General features: G+C 44.3%; 3 protein-coding genes across 17 annotated transcripts in view; 1 reads left to right on the top strand and 2 right to left on the bottom strand.

The window, feature by feature from the left end:
• Positions 1–470: 470 nt before the first annotated feature.
• On the bottom strand, positions 471–5,730 carry SMN1 (survival of motor neuron 1, telomeric). 3 transcript variants are annotated; one of them, XM_065861631.2, is made up of 9 exons: positions 5,643–5,730; positions 5,498–5,569; positions 5,270–5,395; positions 4,778–4,978; positions 4,239–4,382; positions 3,143–3,214; positions 2,737–2,847; positions 1,764–1,849; positions 471–1,683 (listed from the first exon to the last, which is right to left on the bottom strand). In XM_065861631.2, the coding sequence occupies exons 1-8, from the start codon at positions 5,679–5,681 to the stop codon at positions 1,793–1,795; spliced, it is 822 nt and encodes a 273-aa protein (XP_065717703.1). In that variant the 5' UTR covers positions 5,682–5,730; the 3' UTR covers positions 471–1,683; positions 1,764–1,792. The 3 variants fall into 3 exon arrangements, with proteins under 3 accessions (XP_065717703.1, XP_071658715.1, XP_065717705.1); XM_071802614.1 differs by having other exon boundaries at positions 471–1,059; XM_065861633.2 differs by having other exon boundaries at positions 4,805–4,978.
• Positions 5,731–6,799: 1,069 nt separating this feature from the next.
• LOC136115040 (small EDRK-rich factor 1) lies at positions 6,800–13,102 on the bottom strand. The gene is made up of 3 exons (XM_065860855.2): positions 12,991–13,102; positions 7,829–7,937; positions 6,800–7,294 (listed from the first exon to the last, which is right to left on the bottom strand). The coding sequence occupies exons 1-3, from the start codon at positions 12,995–12,997 to the stop codon at positions 7,222–7,224; spliced, it is 189 nt and encodes a 62-aa protein (XP_065716927.1). The 5' UTR covers positions 12,998–13,102; the 3' UTR covers positions 6,800–7,221.
• A 2,101-nt stretch (positions 13,103–15,203) lies between these two features.
• BDP1 (BDP1 general transcription factor IIIB subunit) overlaps positions 15,204–18,414 on the top strand; it is a 55,482-nt gene continuing 52,271 nt past the window's right edge. For 8 of the 13 annotated variants that reach the window (XM_071801871.1, XM_071801866.1, XM_071801864.1 and 5 more), the window contains exon 1: positions 15,205–15,464. In XM_071801871.1, coding sequence (XP_071657972.1) covers positions 15,295–15,464 — 170 coding nt within the window. In that variant the 5' untranslated portion in view covers positions 15,205–15,294. Of the gene's footprint in view, positions 15,465–18,414 lie in introns of all 13 variants that reach the window. The other 5 variants (XR_011736378.1, XR_011736380.1, XR_011736379.1 and 2 more) reach the window with 2 other exon arrangements.

The raw sequence follows: 18,414 nt of genomic DNA, 5'->3' as shown, positions 1-18,414 counted from the left end.
TTTATCAACGAACAGTTGCTGAACAGCTCTTTAGAAGGTGTGTGCATCACTGCAAACAAACTTGCTTCAGCTAGACAATTATGAAAAAGCCTTCAAAGTGGCTTAGGGAAGTGAAGATTATGTCTTTCTCTTTTTGCTCAGTTATTTGCAGGAAAACTGCTTTTCTGACACCTGATCACAGTGGAAAAACAAACTGAATGCAGCAAAGGCTAGTTTCCCTGAAAAGAAAACCCTGACATTAACTCAATTATTGTCTAGTTTTGTGGCTGCAGCCTCGATTCCACAAGTGTTAGGACTGTAAGTGTTAAAGTGTTTCCAGTCTGCTTTTTCTAATTTGCTTTTAGTAATGGTAGTCAGAAACCAAGGCCACACAGCAAAACTGTCTGGTATATTTCAGCCATTCTTCCAGGAGGCAGACTTCTACAGAACCTAAAAATAAATACCACTCCAAAACAAACCACAGCCCTCAATTCAAAGTTTGAAAAGTAGAGCTTTATTAACAAACATTTGAAACAAAAAATGAGGCTGAATCCGGCAGTCATATTCAGGATTTAATCAGACCCCTAAGATATCTCTTAACACAATGGTATACAGTTTTCCAGGCCATTGTCAACAGTGGCCACACTAATATACATTACTGCCATAGCTGTCTCCTAGAAAAAAAATACCATAATTGCTAGTTCTGGTGTTGTCATTCAAATAAAAAGTCTGAGGAATACTAGAGGTGTTAAAGTAAGAGATAAAGGAAATCTTATCATGTGGGGTTAAGAGACTTAGATGTATCAAGTGGCAAAAAGATTTAGTACAAATTCAGGGAAACAAAAAATATATTATTGCTGCAGTGCTTTCTAGATACATTTGACTAGAGGTCTTTAAGAAACAGTTCATTTTAATGCACGTGTAACTACCAGTCTCAAGTTATTTGTTTATTTGTTATTAGGGACAGCTCAATGTTAAGAAACTGTAAAGCTTAATTGTCACAATAAAATTCTGATCTTCACTGTCAACCATCAGTGCATAAGTGATATACACCTCTCAGTGGAAAAGATTTGTACCTGACTTCAAAAAAGAAGCAAAAATTAGTATACAAGAACGTTTTTTGCTTTTAAATGAACAAGAATTACTCAACTGCACAAAAATTACACGTAGTCACAGAAAATCAAAAAAACAAATCCCCAAGAGAATATGGTTTTGTTCCATAAGGAACTGAACAATATATTCGAGAATTCTAAACAAACGTTTTAAAATAAAAGCACAAGCACTGAAGTAGTGAGAACAGAACTGCTCAGCAGGATCAAACTGAAATGCTGATCTTGTCCTAAAAACGTTTAGCTATACATCCTGCTACCCCACCTGCACAAAGCAGCATTTGCTTCTGAAGATGTGTACACAGATGCAAAAACTGCATTTCACTTAACAATGCTTTCTTTTCAAAATAGCCCAATAAATGAACAAAGTAACTCTTAATTCAGATAAGCTGCACTGTTAATCCCCATGTAGAGAGATGCTGTAGTTAAACCCCTCCATCAAAGCAATAAAACAGTTTCTTTCACTCCAGCCAAGAAAATACTATTCCATGGCTGCTACGCAAAGGAGGGACTAATACTGGCAGAAGTGGTCTTTGTGGAGCGGATGGAAGTCCCAAAGCTCAGTTTTTTCATACAATTCCAAACTTGTTGAGAGCTTGAAAAATGAACAGTGGTTTCAAAAAAATTTGCCAAGCAACACTGTATCTTCATTTAGCACAAACTTACAATACTTACAATCCTTCAAAACAATGATGGATGTTCAGTTATTTTGCATGCATTTCTCTCTCCAGTGCTGCTTCCATTCGACTTTGTTTTAAACCCTATGGGATAAAATTTAGTAAAGTCTTGTTTTTACTGACATGGAAATAAAAAGCTTTAGTCGTAGAAAAAAACATTCTTGAACCTTTTTTTTTTTTTTTTTTTTTTTTTGAGTATTTCAAGAATAGCTTTTAACTCTTTGGGGAAATCAGAATATGTGGTTTAAATAGGGTAAAAGTCAAACTACCTGTCTTCTTTATAATCAGTGCCTCTGCAGAATAATTTCAAATTTATATTTCTTGTTCAATTCAAAGTAAATTAAAACAATCCATAATTATAATCTGAAGCAAGAAATCCCAAAGTTAGTATTCTGAAGATAAAAAAAAAATCCCCTCTTTCCAGCTTCCCTGATGCAAAGAGTTTAATTTCTCCTGTAATTTTCTTTCTTCGTAAGTGTACAAAGCAAAATAAAAATCAATGCTCCATGCCACAGATTTTTGCTGAAAGCTCCTGCTGGACCTTCACCATCAGCTCAAACAACTAATGATGAATGGTTTGCAAAAATGCCAAACTTGATCCTAAATGTGATACTACCACTCAAAGAAAATACACAGAAGACTACTGACTAACAAACACGTTCAGACTTACTCCACCTGCCCACAAAGGCAGAACTGGTTGCTTCAGAATGGCTGTAAAATACGGGCTGTAAAAGTACCTAATGGGACCCCTCCAATGGAACCAGGAACTAAACCAGCATTGACTATATGGATATGGTAGCTCACATGACTCCTATTCAAGGATAAGAATACTTATACAAAACAAAATACTCTTAAATTTAGCTATCATAGACTAGAATAAGAGATCTAACTGCCCAACTTCTTGCTGAAAACAGCAGCAGCAACACAAAAGAAAAATTACAAAGACATTTCAAGAGAAAAGTGTCACGTACCAGGTAATACCCAGTGTGATAACCACTCATGTACCAGGCTATCAACATACTCCCCAGCGCTTCATCGTCCTCTGGAGAGTCTGGCCTCATGGGTGGTGGAGGAGGAATCAACTAAGAAATCACAAAGGAAATGTCTGTGTTTCAATAGCCTGTATCCCAGGTTAGACAACAACCAATTTAAAAGACTGAAATATAAAACTGAAAAATAGGAACATGTCTTCAATGCCTTCTGTGAAAAGGAGCCAAATTATACTTTCTGAAAAGAGTGGTTTCCAAAGCCTGTGAGAAATACAATTCCTGTAGCTTGGCTACACAGAAACACAGGCAGTGAGCACATTCAGTCAGAAAACTTCAGATGCCCAATACTCATCTCTGATACTTTCTTCCTCATTCTCCCATCACTTACCGGTGGTCCTGCTGGGAAGGGTGGGGGCCAGCAGGACAAAAACGATGGAGGTGCCCTGAACTTTGATCCAGGCTACAACAAAAAAATTGAATGGTGCAAATAAAAAAGAAATTTCAGGCATTAGGATTTTATTTAATAGATTTGAAACAATTCAAAAACCTTAAACTAAAGACAATGCATCCTAGCAATTTAATGAAATTGCAGTAGCAACACGTAATAGCTATTTCTGTGGGGCGTTCCATGACTGGAAAAGTAAAGGTTACATTAAACATGTCACTGGTGTAAACAGTGCAGAAACAGGGTTCTACTTAATACAATCTTTTTATAAAGTTTTTTCTAAATAGAAGTCAGTGGTTGCATCCTCACATTAAGAAATGTATCTAGTATTGCCCACAGGCAATGAATAATTTCTCTGCTCCTATGTGGCTGGGGGCACATGCTGCCTAAATTCCATTATGCTTGTGACTGTCTTTAAAATGAGCTTAGATACAAACCTATTGATACAAAGCAAAAAAAAACAAAATAAAACCTTTAAAGTATCTTGCACTAACAGCAATATTTAGAAAACACAATGCTGTGTTCAACTGCATTGTTATTTAGACTCCTACACAACAGGAAAACTGAAGAGCGTATCAGTACCCCAGCCCTCATAATTCAATAGGGAAGCTACAGCTCAGAGCTTCTATGATATTCGGACATCACTTTTGCTGCCTTCAGTGTCCCATGTAGTGAAACATTATCAATTGACTAGAAAAAGTGCAATCTTAAAACATCAACAGTGCCATCACTAACAGCACTATCACAGTCCGGGAACAACATCCCCCTTTTAAGTTATAAGGGAATTGCAAAGCAAGTGTTGGGTAGGGTGGAGGCTTTCTTCACTACACAGCAGCACTGCAAAAAGCCTACACTGTGTCCACATTATTTTAAAATAACATAACATCAGGTTCTAAGATACGTATCTGCAAATCCACTCTCAAAATGTTGTTATTTGGTTTCCAGACAATGAGGAATATGATCCTATTGTCTTAAAAATTTATAATAATACCAGGCTTACCAGTGGTACATAAATTATTTCAGATAAGGCTGACCTTACCCTTCCCAGGCCTGGGGCTGCTGGTGGTGTGGGAAAATAGCGGTTTTGAGGGGAGAATCTTGTTTTTGTGTAGTTGGTTTTATTTCGAGGTGACTGGGAAGATTTTTCACTTTCATCTGTTGAATATGGAGTCTCATTTTCATTCTAGAAGATCAAAACATTTTTACAAGATGCACCAAACACAAGTTCCCAGCAAGCAATTTTTGTGTGAAAGAGCTCAGAAAGCACCATCCACATCCTTCCCATTCTCCAGCCCTCCCAGTTCTACTCTGGAAAGAACTTATATCCTCATAATCCTATCTGCTCACCATTTTAGCTATGTTATCGTTCACTTGTGAATTTCTTATCGTCCCCTCCCTTTCTTCCATGGTGTGTTCAAAAAGCAAGGGGACACTTTCACTCCCTCCATCAGCTTGTGTCCATTCACAATGGAATCAGGGTATCGATTCTCACTCTGAACACCACATTGGTATCAGAAATACAGAAAAAGTTGATTCTCCCACTTTCACTTTTAAGAAAAATGAAAAAGTGTCCCTCACCTCCCCAGAATTTCCCATCCCATTTACTGTTTCATCACTGGCTGGAGGCAGTAGATCCGACAGGTTCTGCTCCTCCTGATTTCCGTATCCTGTGTAAGTAACAACACACGTGCCTCTCTTCTGGTTGATGGAGGCAATAGTTGCTAGGTACACATTACCATCCTCAGACCAAACAGCACTGCAGCTGTCACCAACTTTCCACTGTGACAGAAACATGAGAGACAAGTAAATACCTACACCAATGATCAGGGAGAAATACACATTTTTCTAAACCACTGTTTGTACCAACCAAGAGAAACACAACTCCCACCCAGAAAGGTTTCCCTCTGTATTTAATGAAGCTGTTCAATGTAACCTATAAATAACGTTTAAAACATTACCACCGCCCATCCCAGAATATTACTCCCAAGTCAACGAAAATGCTGCTTTTGAGCGCCACAGAGAAATATAACATGCAGTACGAGCATCACTAGCATCTACAGTCGAGGTGACCTGTTTCAAAGGCACTGTGTTGCTCTTCCTTCTGTTTCTGTTCTTTTTGTTATTTTTTCTCTTCATCCCCAGGCGCTGCTCCGGCTTGTCCGAAGGCTCCAAGCACTCTCCGTTCTTTAAAGCATTCTTCGGGAGAAAAAGGACGAAAACAATGAAAGGCGGCCCAGCGGCCTCAGCCCGGCCCAGCGGCCTCAGCCCGGCCCAGCTCCGCCCGGGTCGCCCCCGTACCTTGAAGGAGGCCACCGCCTTGTCGTAAGCCTTGATCAGCGCCGTGTCGTCCCACACGTCCGAGTCGTCGCTCTGCGGAGACCACAGACCGCGTTACCGCCGCTCCACAGCCCCGCTCCCGCCGCCCGGCCCGCCCGGCGCCCACCTGCCCGGTGCCCCTTCGGAACAGCACCCCGTCCGCCATGCCGCCCCGCCGCCGCGCGGCCGCCTGCTACGCACGCGCAGAATCGTCACTTCCGGCGCGCCGCAGCTAGCCGTGGCAGCTGGAGGGCCATGGCGTTCGGGCCGGGCTCCGCGCTCGGGCTGCGGGGCGGGAGCGGCGCCCCGTGGAGATCAGCGCGGCCGCCGCGCCGTGTGGGAGAGGCCGCGAGACGCTTCAGGCCGGAGGCGCTGCCGTCCCGTCGGTGGTTACCTGACCCGGGGCACCTGCCTCGAGGACCCCGGCAGACGAGAGCGGGAGCCGGGACCGAGCACAAAAACCCGCTTAATTTCTCACTATCTGCAGGTGTCACATTGCCAAAACCTGCCGCGCCAAAACCTACCTCAGACTCTCCTCAAGCGGTGCCAGGGGCCAGTTCACAGTAAATATGCTTGGATGCTTTAGAGCTTGTACAGGCAAAGGCTTTGAAGAACTCTCCTCCCAGGGGTTTAAACCAGCTTTCACCTCAGTCGGTACTCAACACGCTCGAGCATGTCTGCGAAGGGAGCGCTGTTCTCTCATGCAGACCTTTATTCCTGAGGCTAGTCAAGATAGGATTTTTAAATCATTTTAGTGATGCAGCAACTTCAAGATCTGCTTAGATCTGAAGCTCATTAACTTCAAGCCTGACACTTCTCCCTGAATTTAGTGTCAGTAGCAAATTCCCAGTTATGTACATCCATAAAGTCTGCAATTCTGTAGGCATTTTTTTCTACACTGCAGACTTACCACTGCTATTATATTGCTTATAGTACACATTTCTTATATTATAAATTTTATTTATATTATTATACTTGAATACTTTTAGACCATTTCTCTACAATTCTATTATTTGTGTTCTTGCTAACTTTTTAGGAACTATCATCTGCCCCATGAGGGTGGTGAGGCACTGAACAGGCTGCTCAGAGAAGCTGTGGATGCCCCATCCCTGGAAGTGTTCAAGTCCAGGCTGGATGGGGCTTTGAGCAACCTGGTCTACTGGAAGGTGTCCTGCCCATGGCCAGGGGCTTGGACTAGATGATCTTTAAGGTCTCTTCCAACCCAAAACATTCTATGACACTGTGAACTGATTATAAAGCATAACCATTTCAGATTAGACAGTATTTCATGCAACATTTTATTGTAAAAATAATTTTAAATGAGATTTACAGTTCAGACCTCTGTAAGGTTAAGCATGTTTTACAAGTGTGTTCCACTCTGAATGAAGATGTGCTTCATGAATTAAGACAAGAAAATCTGGTCTAACTGTAGATTCAGAAATTCATTGTTACTGGAACCATTACATGAAACCAACAAATGCAGCAAAAGCTGGAGTAAAGCTATTGCTTTGTATTTTTATTTATATGCATGCAGAAAAGCGTAGTCAGTTTTGAATAGTACTCCAGACAACTAAGTCTATTCTAACTAGAAAATAAACTAATGCTAGTTGAACAAGTCTGCAAGATATTAATGGCCAGACACTTATGAATGATCTTCTAGGCCCTTCTTCTTCGTCGAGGCAGTCTATCTTCTCCATACAGGCAGCTCATTTTGCTCCTGCCTGCAGAGACTTCCTTTCATTAGCCGCTTTTTGTTTTTGCTGCATAATTTCAGAGTCTCTGTGAAGAAAAAGAGTTGGATTTCAAACACTGACTCGCTGTTTCTCTAAGCAGAGTCTCCTCCAGCTTATTTTTGCCTTTTAGCAACCCCCCTTTAAAAAATGGAAAAAGATAAGTGTAAAACTACTCAGCCATTAGCACACTGTTTCTATTATCCTGTTCTTTTCAGTACAGTACTACATGAGGTAGACAAGTTACTTATTAGTAGACCTTACATAATTGGTTTAGTTTTAGAAGTAAAGGACACAATGGATCAAACATCTTCAAGAAAGTATTACCCTGTATTTCCCTGTTTGAACCAGACAACAAGCTGCTCAAAAGAAATAAAAGCTTTACAGGTCTTACCAAAAATAGATCTGTTTAACAGCAGATACACCAAAACCTACATCCACGGTTCATGCTCTAGCATGTGAATGGACTGTGGATCACGGTGAAGTACTTAAATGCTGTTTCAGCAAAGACACTGGTCTCTTTCTGATCCATTTCCCCCTCCTATTTTGCCCAATCATTTCACACACTTGTACCAGATCTTACCTCTGTTTTCTCTGAGAGGCAGACAAGCTATCCTCTTTTCTCTTCCCTTTGAGGATCTCCTGAGTCTTCTTCAGGTTCTTTTGGCGGGCAAGTTCACGCTGGTTCCCACCTGTAAGATAAGATACAGTTTATACGCATGCTATCCGCTTTTTACAAACAGTGTGCCTTTTATAAAGGTGGTAAGGTTCAGTTCAATCTGTAGCCTTGGTAGGGCAGCATCTTCCATAGTTGGCAGAATCTTCCATCACAGTTGCCCCCTCCAGTGTACAGTGGGAGGTGTGAAAGCCTGTTAGTTCTCACATTTACATTTCTACAGGTCATGTCCAAGAGATCACCAAAATCCATTTGAACATCCTGTGGGAAAGCAAGATGTGCGGTTCCAGCCACCTGGATGATAAAGGAAGATCAACACTAACATAACTATCCGGACAGTCAAAGAAGAAATAATACTAACATAATTAGATCACAGCAACTATAAAGGGCCTTGTACAGATTGTACTGAAGTATGTTTTCAATAATTGTCAAGAGTGATAGCCCAGACTCATGAGAATGGTATCTTGTGCCAGATAACCACCCCAAGTACATGTGATGCGTGAATGTTGTTGGGCCTGGTCTGTGAATGAGTGGGAATGTCATTAAAACAGACACGAGTGTGGCATGTTTGCAGTAACAATTATTGAAAGAACATCTTGTTTAACCTCTTAGTCCAGGCCCATGTCTGTAAAACCTATAAACTGTCAATGGCTAATGAAGAGGGCCTCAGCCTGGCTCAGCTCTCTGCTCTGCACTCCTTCCCGAACACAATTTCTGCCTCTGTGTGTATCCTTGTCTGCATCCCAGTGGGTGTCATTCCTCATTGGCACACATCCCTTCCAGAAACGCAATGCAGTTTCCCATAAAAGACTGAAGGCAGACCATCCCATCAGTAGCCCAGGCAAAATGAAAAAGTGACTCATCCAAAGGATGAGCCATCCTCTCTATCTCAAACAGGTTCCAGGATCCAATATAGTTTACAAATTAATTTTAGACTGAAAGAACAGTATTAAAATGAGGACAGCCTGAGAGAGTTTATAAATTTCCTTCAGATCTTCCTGTGGCCCTCTAAGAAATCAAAAAGCAAATAGCTGCAAGTATTTGGAATCTAGAAACATCCACCTGCTTTCAGTCAGTTAACACTGACTGCTTTCAGCCTGCCAATATTCAAGAAGAGACTGGACAATGCCCTCACACATATGGTGTGAACCCTGGGGTTGTCATATGCAGAGACAGGAGCTGGACTCGATGATCCTTGTGGGTCCCTTCCAACTAAGGACATTCTGCAATTCTCTGATAGTGCTGTCATACAAAATCACTGAGGTAGTCCATCACATCCCACAGTCAAGCACCATGAACTTTTAAAGTCTTGATCATACTTAGTAATAGCAGTTAGAGCCTTTATATGTATTTGTAGAAAGAAGACACTTCTGCAGATGCCACTGAGAAGATGACCAGTATACCTAATAGATATAGGAACTTGGGCTTTACTTTTTGCTGGATGAAGTCCCCAAAACTACTTAACACAGGATTCATACTGTATTATTGGGTGCTTATACCCTTGAAGCTCAGCTATCAAATGCTCAAGTTGCCTTGCTCTGGGAACCATGAAGGCAAACAACACCTAGTACACAAGCAGCTGTATATAGGTTTGATTCATTTTTGCACCAAGGCAGCTGACATGAACAAAGCATGAGGCTATGGTAGCTATGGAGCTTCAGCCCAAGATTTTGTTTACTCACCATATATCACAGAGCCCCTTGCAAAAGAAGCAGGTCTGACAAAACTTAAGTTAATATACAACCAAAACTCCAGTTCCTGATCAAGAGACTTTGTCCAGAGTAAAAGAACTTACCACTCCCCCAGAACAGGTGCCTAACGCTGCTGACATGCAAGAGTATTTTCATGCTATTGAAGGAATTAGCAAATAAACATTCCAGGAAGGTTCCTTCCATGCACTCTTACAGGCTTCTGTTCATAGCTTTCTTTCCCATGCAAGCTTTTTAGATTTAATTGTAAACCAACATCTGTATTTTTCAATCTTCCTCATTTTACAAGTTTCTCTATGTAGGTGTTCCTTTAACTTGGCAGTTAAGGACACCTCTTCAGGGGACAGGCAGCCTTCCTTAGGACTATCAACCCCCTGAACTGCTGGCAGGTAAGGCATGCAATCTTTTTGAGCAGACAACATTCCTGAGGGCATGACATCAAAACCAGCACAACACAACTGCTGCTCAGAGCAGATGCAACTCTCCACCTGTATACGGTCTTCCAGGCAATGGGCATAGTCACCACAATCACAAATTCTTCTGCATTATCTGACAAGCTTTCCTTAGTATCCACATCCCTGTGGCAGTTCTAGTTTGTTCAAACCTGCCAGAGCACGTTCACTTGCTTGGTATTTCTTCTTGCCCTGCTTCTTTTGGACTTAAAGTGTTCCAGATACACTATGTGTAATCACTTGTGCCATTGAACTAACATTATCACATTTTTCTATGCTCAAGACTGAAAGCTTCATCTCCCCACAACTTCTGTTGTGTCTCTTTTCAGTCTCTCTCCACTTTTAAGACTATCTATGTCATCTTTCAACCCCAGAGACAGATCTCTCACATCTTCAGGTGCCTGTAATTTCAGGTATATGGAAGCAGTTTAGGACCAGGTCAATTTTACACAGCAACCTGTCGATATGATTCACAGCTTCATACTCACCCCACTTCCAAGCTGATAAAGGTACCAGCCACAGCAACAAGTAGACAAGAGCAACCCTGCAGAAGCAGAGGTTCTGTGCATTCTGTATACTAGCAAGTTAAATGTCCAGCATGAAGTGCTGGAAACACAAATGAACACAGTGTATTATGACTGCTGCTTCCTGAGGGCTACTCCTACTTTGGAAGACATTTTTCATCTGTGACAGGACACCAAGTAACACCTTTTGAAAAGGCAAAGAAAACTCCTGCTCCATGCTCCTCACTAGCATTCAGTGAGATCCTGTCCCTAATGTCTACGTAGAAGAAAGGCTACTACTTGTTTAGAAACGGAAGTAAAACAGCTATCTCTGGCAGTACTGGTGTTGATTAGAACTTGATGAATCATGAGCAGATGACACATTCCAAGCTATAAATGGTTCTTGAGTTTTGTGGTACTCAGGACGCATGAATGTTGTATGAAGAACTTAGTAGCAATGAAACAGCTCTTCTGTGGTGCTTAAAGAAATGAAGTATATTTTACCATGAAGAAAGAGGCAGGAAGTCAAAACACATTGCTATAGTCAGAATTCACATAGCAGTTACCCTCCACCTTTAACTTCATGCACTTCCTTCATTTCCAAGCAAACACTGTGCAGGGTGTCTGCAGAGTAGTTATTCCATACACCATGGTAAGAATGTAAACTGAATGGCATCACTGAAAAGCTTGGCTGCCACTTCTGCACAGCAAAGTGGAGCAGGTAGGAACATGGAGCAACACAGTACACACACAAGGTAGACAGAGCCAAACAACTATTTTAAAAGAAACTTACTTGTACCATTTCGGTTTCCAAGTAAACATTGCCAAGGACTGTTTGGCCTCTGTACTTCACCTTGATGATGAATGAATATCCCTAGCTCCATGGAAGACAGTGCTATTTTCTACATTCTGTAACCTAAAACTAAATCTGCTGTGAAGTGTGGTCCATATCCTGCCAGAAGACAATTCAGCTTCCTGTAGTGTGAAATTCAAGCATAACCTACCACATAAACACAGTACATCCTTCCTGCTTGAGCATCTCCATCCTTGCTCGCCTCTGCAAGATATATGCCTTAGTTCAAACTGGAATAAGCAGTAATCATCTCTGTTATAAAGAGGTCAAAGAGAACGGCAGTAAGGATTGGCTAGTGAGGTCATCATCCCTGGAGTTCTTTCTGAGCAGCAAAAGATCTAATCATAAGTCAGAACTTAAAGCAGAAGAAAAGTGCCTGCCACCATGTCCCAAAAATAGAATGCAAAAGTAAACAGAGCAATTTTATTCAAGTACAAAGCAATAATGGAAGACAAATAACAAAAAACTCTCTTCAATTCCCTTAGTCATCACCATCTTCACAAGTCTATACAGCTCTCAGCTATCCTGAAATTCGGCAGTGCAACAAGTACCATGAACTTATGATCTCTGAGGTACAGTAAGTAGTTGTTCATAAGCAATCCATCCTTACTCTATTTTGCTATATGTCTATTTGAAACCACAGGGCTATTATTCTACTATGCACATGTTCTGGATGCTGTACCTCTTCTCTAACCTTTAGCTACATTTATTTTAATATCATGCAGAACAGACAAAAATAATCAACACAAGCCACAAACCTGCCTCTTCCTCACATTCAAGGTCTGCTCTGTGCACAAACTGTTTACGATCCAGGCCTTGAGCAGCTGCACTTCCAGCTGTACAGTGGCTTCAAAGCTATGCATTTTTAAGTGTGAATGTAAAAGCACCTCCTCAGTTAAACACAGGCAGTTCCTGTGTCACCAGGTATAATATGCAGGAAACAAATCAGCAATCCCACCAGTCAGGCAAGCTGGAGTACTCTAGATTTGGTTCCCAGCTCTCCGCCATTTTAGAGCAGATACACCAACGCTACATCTGAATAAGGTGATGATTCTCAAGTCCTATTGCCCTTTCAATGACAGCCTTAAAAACCACCATTTAAGCAACATAGCATTAAGTATTCGGCAGAGGTATAAAAGCCCTTTATTAACAGTCTGGACGGTAGCCCGAGCTGCAACTGAGCGTTACTGTTATTCCAGCAGATCACCATCTTTCTTCCGGCTCCCCGCCTCCCAACACAGCTACGCCAGAGAAGGGGCTGAGGGTAGTTTTGCCCCCAGCCCAGGCGGCAGGATGTGTGAGGCCTCAGTCCCAGCGCCCACGCACTCGCCGCAGGATTTCGCCACGGGGACGCCAAGTCGACAAGGACCGAGACCCTCCCCCCAGCACCGACCGCTGGGCTGCCCTCGGCCTCGCGCTCAGGCCGCACTTCTCCGCAGGCCTGGAGCGGACCGGCCCGCTGCCGTTCCTGTGCAGCGGCCTGAGGTCCACCACCCGCTCCGCTCCCCGACAGGGTCCCTGAGCCGCCCCCCTGAGGCCGGCCGGTACTCACGGGTCATGGCGAAACGCTCAGACCGCGCAGCGCTAGCGCTGCCACCGCCAAACAAACACCTCCAACTCCCACAACCGCCTGCCGCCTCGCTGCCTGCGCTGCCCCTTATAAAACCTTGCTGAGGCTGACGTCATTGCGGCGCGCGGGAGGCGGTACCTCGACCAACGGCCGGGCCCAATCAGCGCTCTGCGCGCCGCCCCGGGAGGCTAGCGGGCGTGACCAGAACCAGAGGCAGCGGTCGCTGAAGGGCGGGGGCGTCACTTCCCTTCCAGCCGCCGGCGCCGTGAGGGTGGGGGGGTTGGCGGCGGCCGAGGGGGCTGTAAGGGCGGCGCGTCACCGCGGAGTCTGTCACCGCAGCCCTGGTGCTCCGGTGGGGAAGCGCCAGGACGGCGGTCGGGTGAGCGCGGTGTCAGGGGACGGTGAATTGTGGAATCACCGAATCATATTGGTTGGAAGAGATCGTTGAGATCGTGGAGTCTGACCATAACCCGGATCTGGCACTAAACCGTGTCCCTAAGAACCTCATCTACACGTCTTTTAAACACCTGCAGGGATGGTGGCTCCACCACTTCTCTGGGCAGCCTGTTCCAATGCCCGACAACCCTTTCTGTGAAGAAATGTTTCCCAATATCCCATCTGAACTTCCCCTGGTGCAACTTGAGGCCATTTCCTCTTGTCCTACCGCTTGCTACTTGGGAGAAGAGACCAACACCCTCCATGCTACAACCTCCTTTCAGGTAGTTGTAGACAGTGATGAGGTCTCACTTCAGCCACCTTCTTTGTAGTCAAGTTCCCGTGATGTGACGAGAGGTGGAAGAGCTGTGGTCACCAGGGCTGGTGTAGTGGGTGCAGAAGCGAGGAGCAGCAGCTGCACAACGAGCTGGCGGAGCTCTGGTCAGGAGCAGAAGATTTTGAAGGTGGCTGTACGATTGAACATAAAACAGTTTTCAAAACACCCTTGTATAAGAGTACGTGGCTCTTGACCAACAAGGAAATGGAAAAATAAATCACTACAGATCATTGTCAGTTACAATTCTCAAGGAACATTAAAAAACCAACCAAACAAAACTACCAACAAATACTTTGGGCACTACTTGCCTTCTCTAGCTTTGTGCACTGAGGGCAGAAGCGTACCGGCACAATCCCCAGTACCAATATAGGCTGGGGGATGAAGGAATTGAGAGCAGCCCTGCCAAGAAGGACTTGGGAGTACTGGTGGATGAAAAGCTGGACATGAGCTGGCAATGTGTGCTTGCAGTCCAGAAGGCCAATTGTGTCCTGGGCTGCATCAAAAGCAGTGTGGCCAGCAGTTCAAGGGAGGTGATTCTGCCCCTCTGCTCTGCTCTGGTGACACCCCACCTGGAGTCCTGTGTCCAGCTCTGGAGCCCTCAGTACAGCAAAGACACGGACCTGTTGGAGAGGGGCCAGAGGAGCCACAAAAATGATCAGAGGGCTGGAACATCTCTGCTGGAGGACAGGCTGGGTGAGTTGGGCCTGTTCACCCTGGAGAAGAGAAGGCTTCAGTGAGATGTTTTTGCAGCCTTTCAGTACTGGAAAGTGGCAGATAAGAAGGATGGGGACAGAGTTTTTAGCAGGACCTGTTACAGTAGGACAAGGGGTGATGTTTTTAAAACAAAGGAGGGGATACTCAGGCTGGACATGAGGAAGAAATTTTTTACAATGCGGGTGGTAAAACACTGGCCCAGGTTTCCCAGAGAGGTGGTAGGTGTCCCATCCCTGGAAACATTCCAGGCCAGGCTGGATGGGGCTCTGAGCAACTTGATCTAGTTGAAGATGTCCCTGCTCACTGCAGTAGAGTTGGACTAGGTGACCTTTGAAGGTCCCTTCCAATCCAAACTGTTCAATGATTCTGTGATTCTACTGTTCCTGTCCCAAGATGCTTTAACACTGCCCCAGCGCTCCCACGGGAGACACTTTCTCAACCACACGAGCCTCCTTTTTTAAAAATTCATCACCGTGGGCGAAACTAACGCCTGGAAAGCTGTTCACGAGTTATCGGAATTAAGGGAAAAATACAAAATAAAAGGCTTGGGAGGGGCGGAGCTATTGAGGGCGGCTCCGGCGGCGCGTTCGTTCCCCTTGGTTTCCCACACAAGCTTCGCCCCCACCGCTCCCACTTCCCCGCCGGCGGGCGGAGCCCCTCTCGCCCCTCCTCTTCCTGCGGCCGCGCGCTGATGACGTTATGCGGCGCGCCGGCGGGTGACATGCTGTGAGGTGCTGAGCTTGCGGTGTTACCGGACCGCGCGGCACTGACGCCGAGCGCGCGGGGGAGCCGCCGGCGCCATGTTCCGCCGGGCCCGCCTCAACGTGCGGCCCAACGTGCGGCCCGCGGGCAGGGCCACCGGTGGCGCGGCCGAACCGGAGCCGCAGGGCTCGGGCTCGGGCTCCCCCGCCTCTGCCAGAGCAGAGGATGCGGCGGCCGAGAGCTCGCCGGCCGCACGGCGAGCCGAGAGGTGAGTTCCGCTGGGGCTGTGGGGAGGAGGGTGGGCCGTGCTGCGCGGCGTCCCCGGGGGGATCTTGCCTGGGTCGCTGCCACCGCCCGGCCGTGGGTCCCCGGGAATGGGACGGGCCTGGGGAGGAGGGGGGACCCGCCACCGCCGCCCTTCTGGAGTCCCTGGGGTGTGGTGGTGCCAGGCGCTGCAGTAACGCGTGTTGTCACAGCCGGTCCCCTGGTTGTCCCTACTGTGGTTCAGAGTCTCGTCTTGACGACCTTCTGAAATAGAGGTGCTGCTCTGCCATCCAGTCGGTGTGTGGTGACGGTTGTGTGTGTGGCAAATGGACAACGACTTCTGGGTGTCTGGTGCATTTGCAACCTCAGCAAAATTTGCATTTCTTTACTGCGGTTGCACTGCAGGTGCTTAAAATAATGTATAAGTTAAGACTGCAAAGGAGTGGCCTGTTGTGGTCCAATACTCAGTCTTCTTGGCAGTGCAGCAGCAAGGATCTCCACTTTCCTATGTACAGCAAGAATTCTTTTCACTCTATAACTGAATTATTTTGATTTTGGATTCTTACAGTGCTTCCTGTTATGTATTCATGTATTCATACATTAGTGAGGGAAAACTTTCTGGCTTTTTCTCTTTTTGATTTGATTTTTTTAATGTTTTTAGTTGCAATGGAAACACATGGTCATGTTGGTCCTAGGATCAGTCCTTCAGAGCTTCTCTGTTGTGGGTTAACCTTGACAGACCCCTAAGCTCCACACAGCTTTGTGTAGTGTTTACTTGGAAAGACAAACACCACTGATACAAATTGTCTCCCTTTCCCCACCTCTTTGTTGCTGATCGTGACACCAGGTACTATAGAACATCCCTTTGGTCACCTGGGGTCAGCTGTCCCAGCTGTGTCCTGACCCAACTTCTTACGCATGCCCAGCCTGCTTGCTGGTGGAGCAGCATGAGGAAAGGCCTTGATGCTGTGTAAGCACTGCTAAGCAACAGCTGAAATGTGTGATTTTTGGTCAAAAATCTAAAAATAGCACTGTATGAGTTACTGTGACGAAAATTAACCCCATCTGCACCAAAAGCAGTACTAACTGGTTCTTTAGGGCGTTTTTCCAGTTTAATAATTGGTCTTCAGAACAACTTTCTTACTTCTTTCAGTGATTTGCTTTTGCATCTTGCGTTAGTAACTTCAGTCTTTCAGTTGAAACATGTTTTTTATGGCATAATGCAAGATCTTCTTACAATACTCTGTTCCCTGTGACTAGAAATTCAGGTATCAGACTAGTTGGCACAGCACATCTTTAGTAAACCCATTCTTTTATTCAACTTGTATCTTATATCTTTTATACTTGTTTTGTAGTGTGCTGTAAGGATGCTTTTTCTTTCAGGTTTTATTTATAAAATTTGTTTGTTACAGAGATCAGGTTACTGCATCTTTTGTCATCCAATACTTTTTTCTTAAATTAAGATATTTTTGCTATTTTTCTATTATGTGATCCTGTTGCTGACTCAGCAGATTTGTTAAAGATTTTTGTGTTTGTAATTTAGCGGGTGCCTCAGTGTAATCTAATTCTAAGTTCCAAAACTGGGCACCAGTGCTGTTCTGAAAGGGACAATATTCTAAGGACTCTGTCCACCTGGCTTGAAAATTAGACCTTTGCCACATGAGTAACAGGCTCAGAAAGTATTTTCTTCAAAAAATGCAGAAACTATCCACAAAACCACGTCCTGCTGTTTTAAGGAAAAGTCAAAACACTTGTAAGAAGTCTAAGACTGTGGTGGAAGTTGTTCACATTGAATGTGGTGTACAAACCTCATCAGTTTGCCAACACACTGAAATGTGTGGGATGTAACTAGGAAAGAGCTTTGGAGAAGTGCAGATTTGCAAATCATGCACTTACAAGGAGAGACAGGTGTGCTGCTGGAGTGCTGTAGCGTGTTCCACCACTCAGCTGGAAGAATAAGGCAATAATATCCAATATAAAACTGCTGGGAGACTCAGGTGAAGTTTTAGTCCTGGGAGGAAGCAGTGATAGTGAGAGCTGCTCCCTTCTTGCCCCTGTTCTGTCACCGTGAATTCCACTGAATAGTTGCTTCTTAAAGTTGTTGATGCCTTTGAAGGCCTGTAGCAACCAAATAGGAGAGAGCAGGGCCTAGGGATTTATCGCAGTGTAGGCAGCATTAGCTTCTTAGAGAGCTGTCTCTCTAGGTTTTTAAAGACTGTCTGCCTGGAAGAGTGGATTTGAGGGAAGTCACACAATTTGATTTCCTGAGGGCAGTAATTGGTGACATACAGCACAATGCGTTTGTTGCGTCGTCTGCAAGAAAAATAAAGGCAAATGTGAAAATGTCTTGCATGTTTATCCTTCCAGCCTCAGTCATTCCTTCATAGCTGCTCAAACCTGTATCTATAGTGTTAGTTATGTTCCTTTGTTTTCTAAATGCTAAATGGGTTTTGTGGATTATTAGGGAAGTGAAAGTTCCCTGAACATAAGATCATAGTGTTTTGTTTTTTTTTTCAACAATTTTGCTTAATTATGTTTAACTATTCAGAAATCTGATATGACACTGATTAAAAAATCCACAGAACACAGGTAGTATGGAGAAGATGAATGAAAAATTAGTTTCCACTGTCTCTTGCTATACAAAAAAGAGGATGTTGAATGAATCTCATTCAAAACACACAGACAGGCGCCATGTAGTAAAACTGCTGAACACCTTGCTGAGGGATGTTCTGTGTGTAGAGAAGAAAAAAAAAGTAGTATATGGACTTAAAGTGTGGGACAAACTGATTCAGAAAAGTCTACTGGGGCTGTTAAATGCAAAAGCATCATCTGCATTTGCCTGAGTCACAGATAGTAGCTGGAGTGGATTTGGAAAGGTTTTACTGTATGTTTGTGCTTTTCTTCTGTTCCTTCAAAAGGACTGTTTTTGAAGATGGACAAGTGAGACATGGGTG

The sequence above is a fragment of the Patagioenas fasciata genome, chromosome Z (genome assembly GCF_037038585.1).
Source record: "Patagioenas fasciata isolate bPatFas1 chromosome Z, bPatFas1.hap1, whole genome shotgun sequence".
Lineage (NCBI taxonomy): Eukaryota > Metazoa > Chordata > Aves > Columbiformes > Columbidae > Patagioenas > Patagioenas fasciata.
Note: the sequence above shows the minus strand (reverse complement) of the source record. Positions and strands in the feature narration are given on the sequence as shown.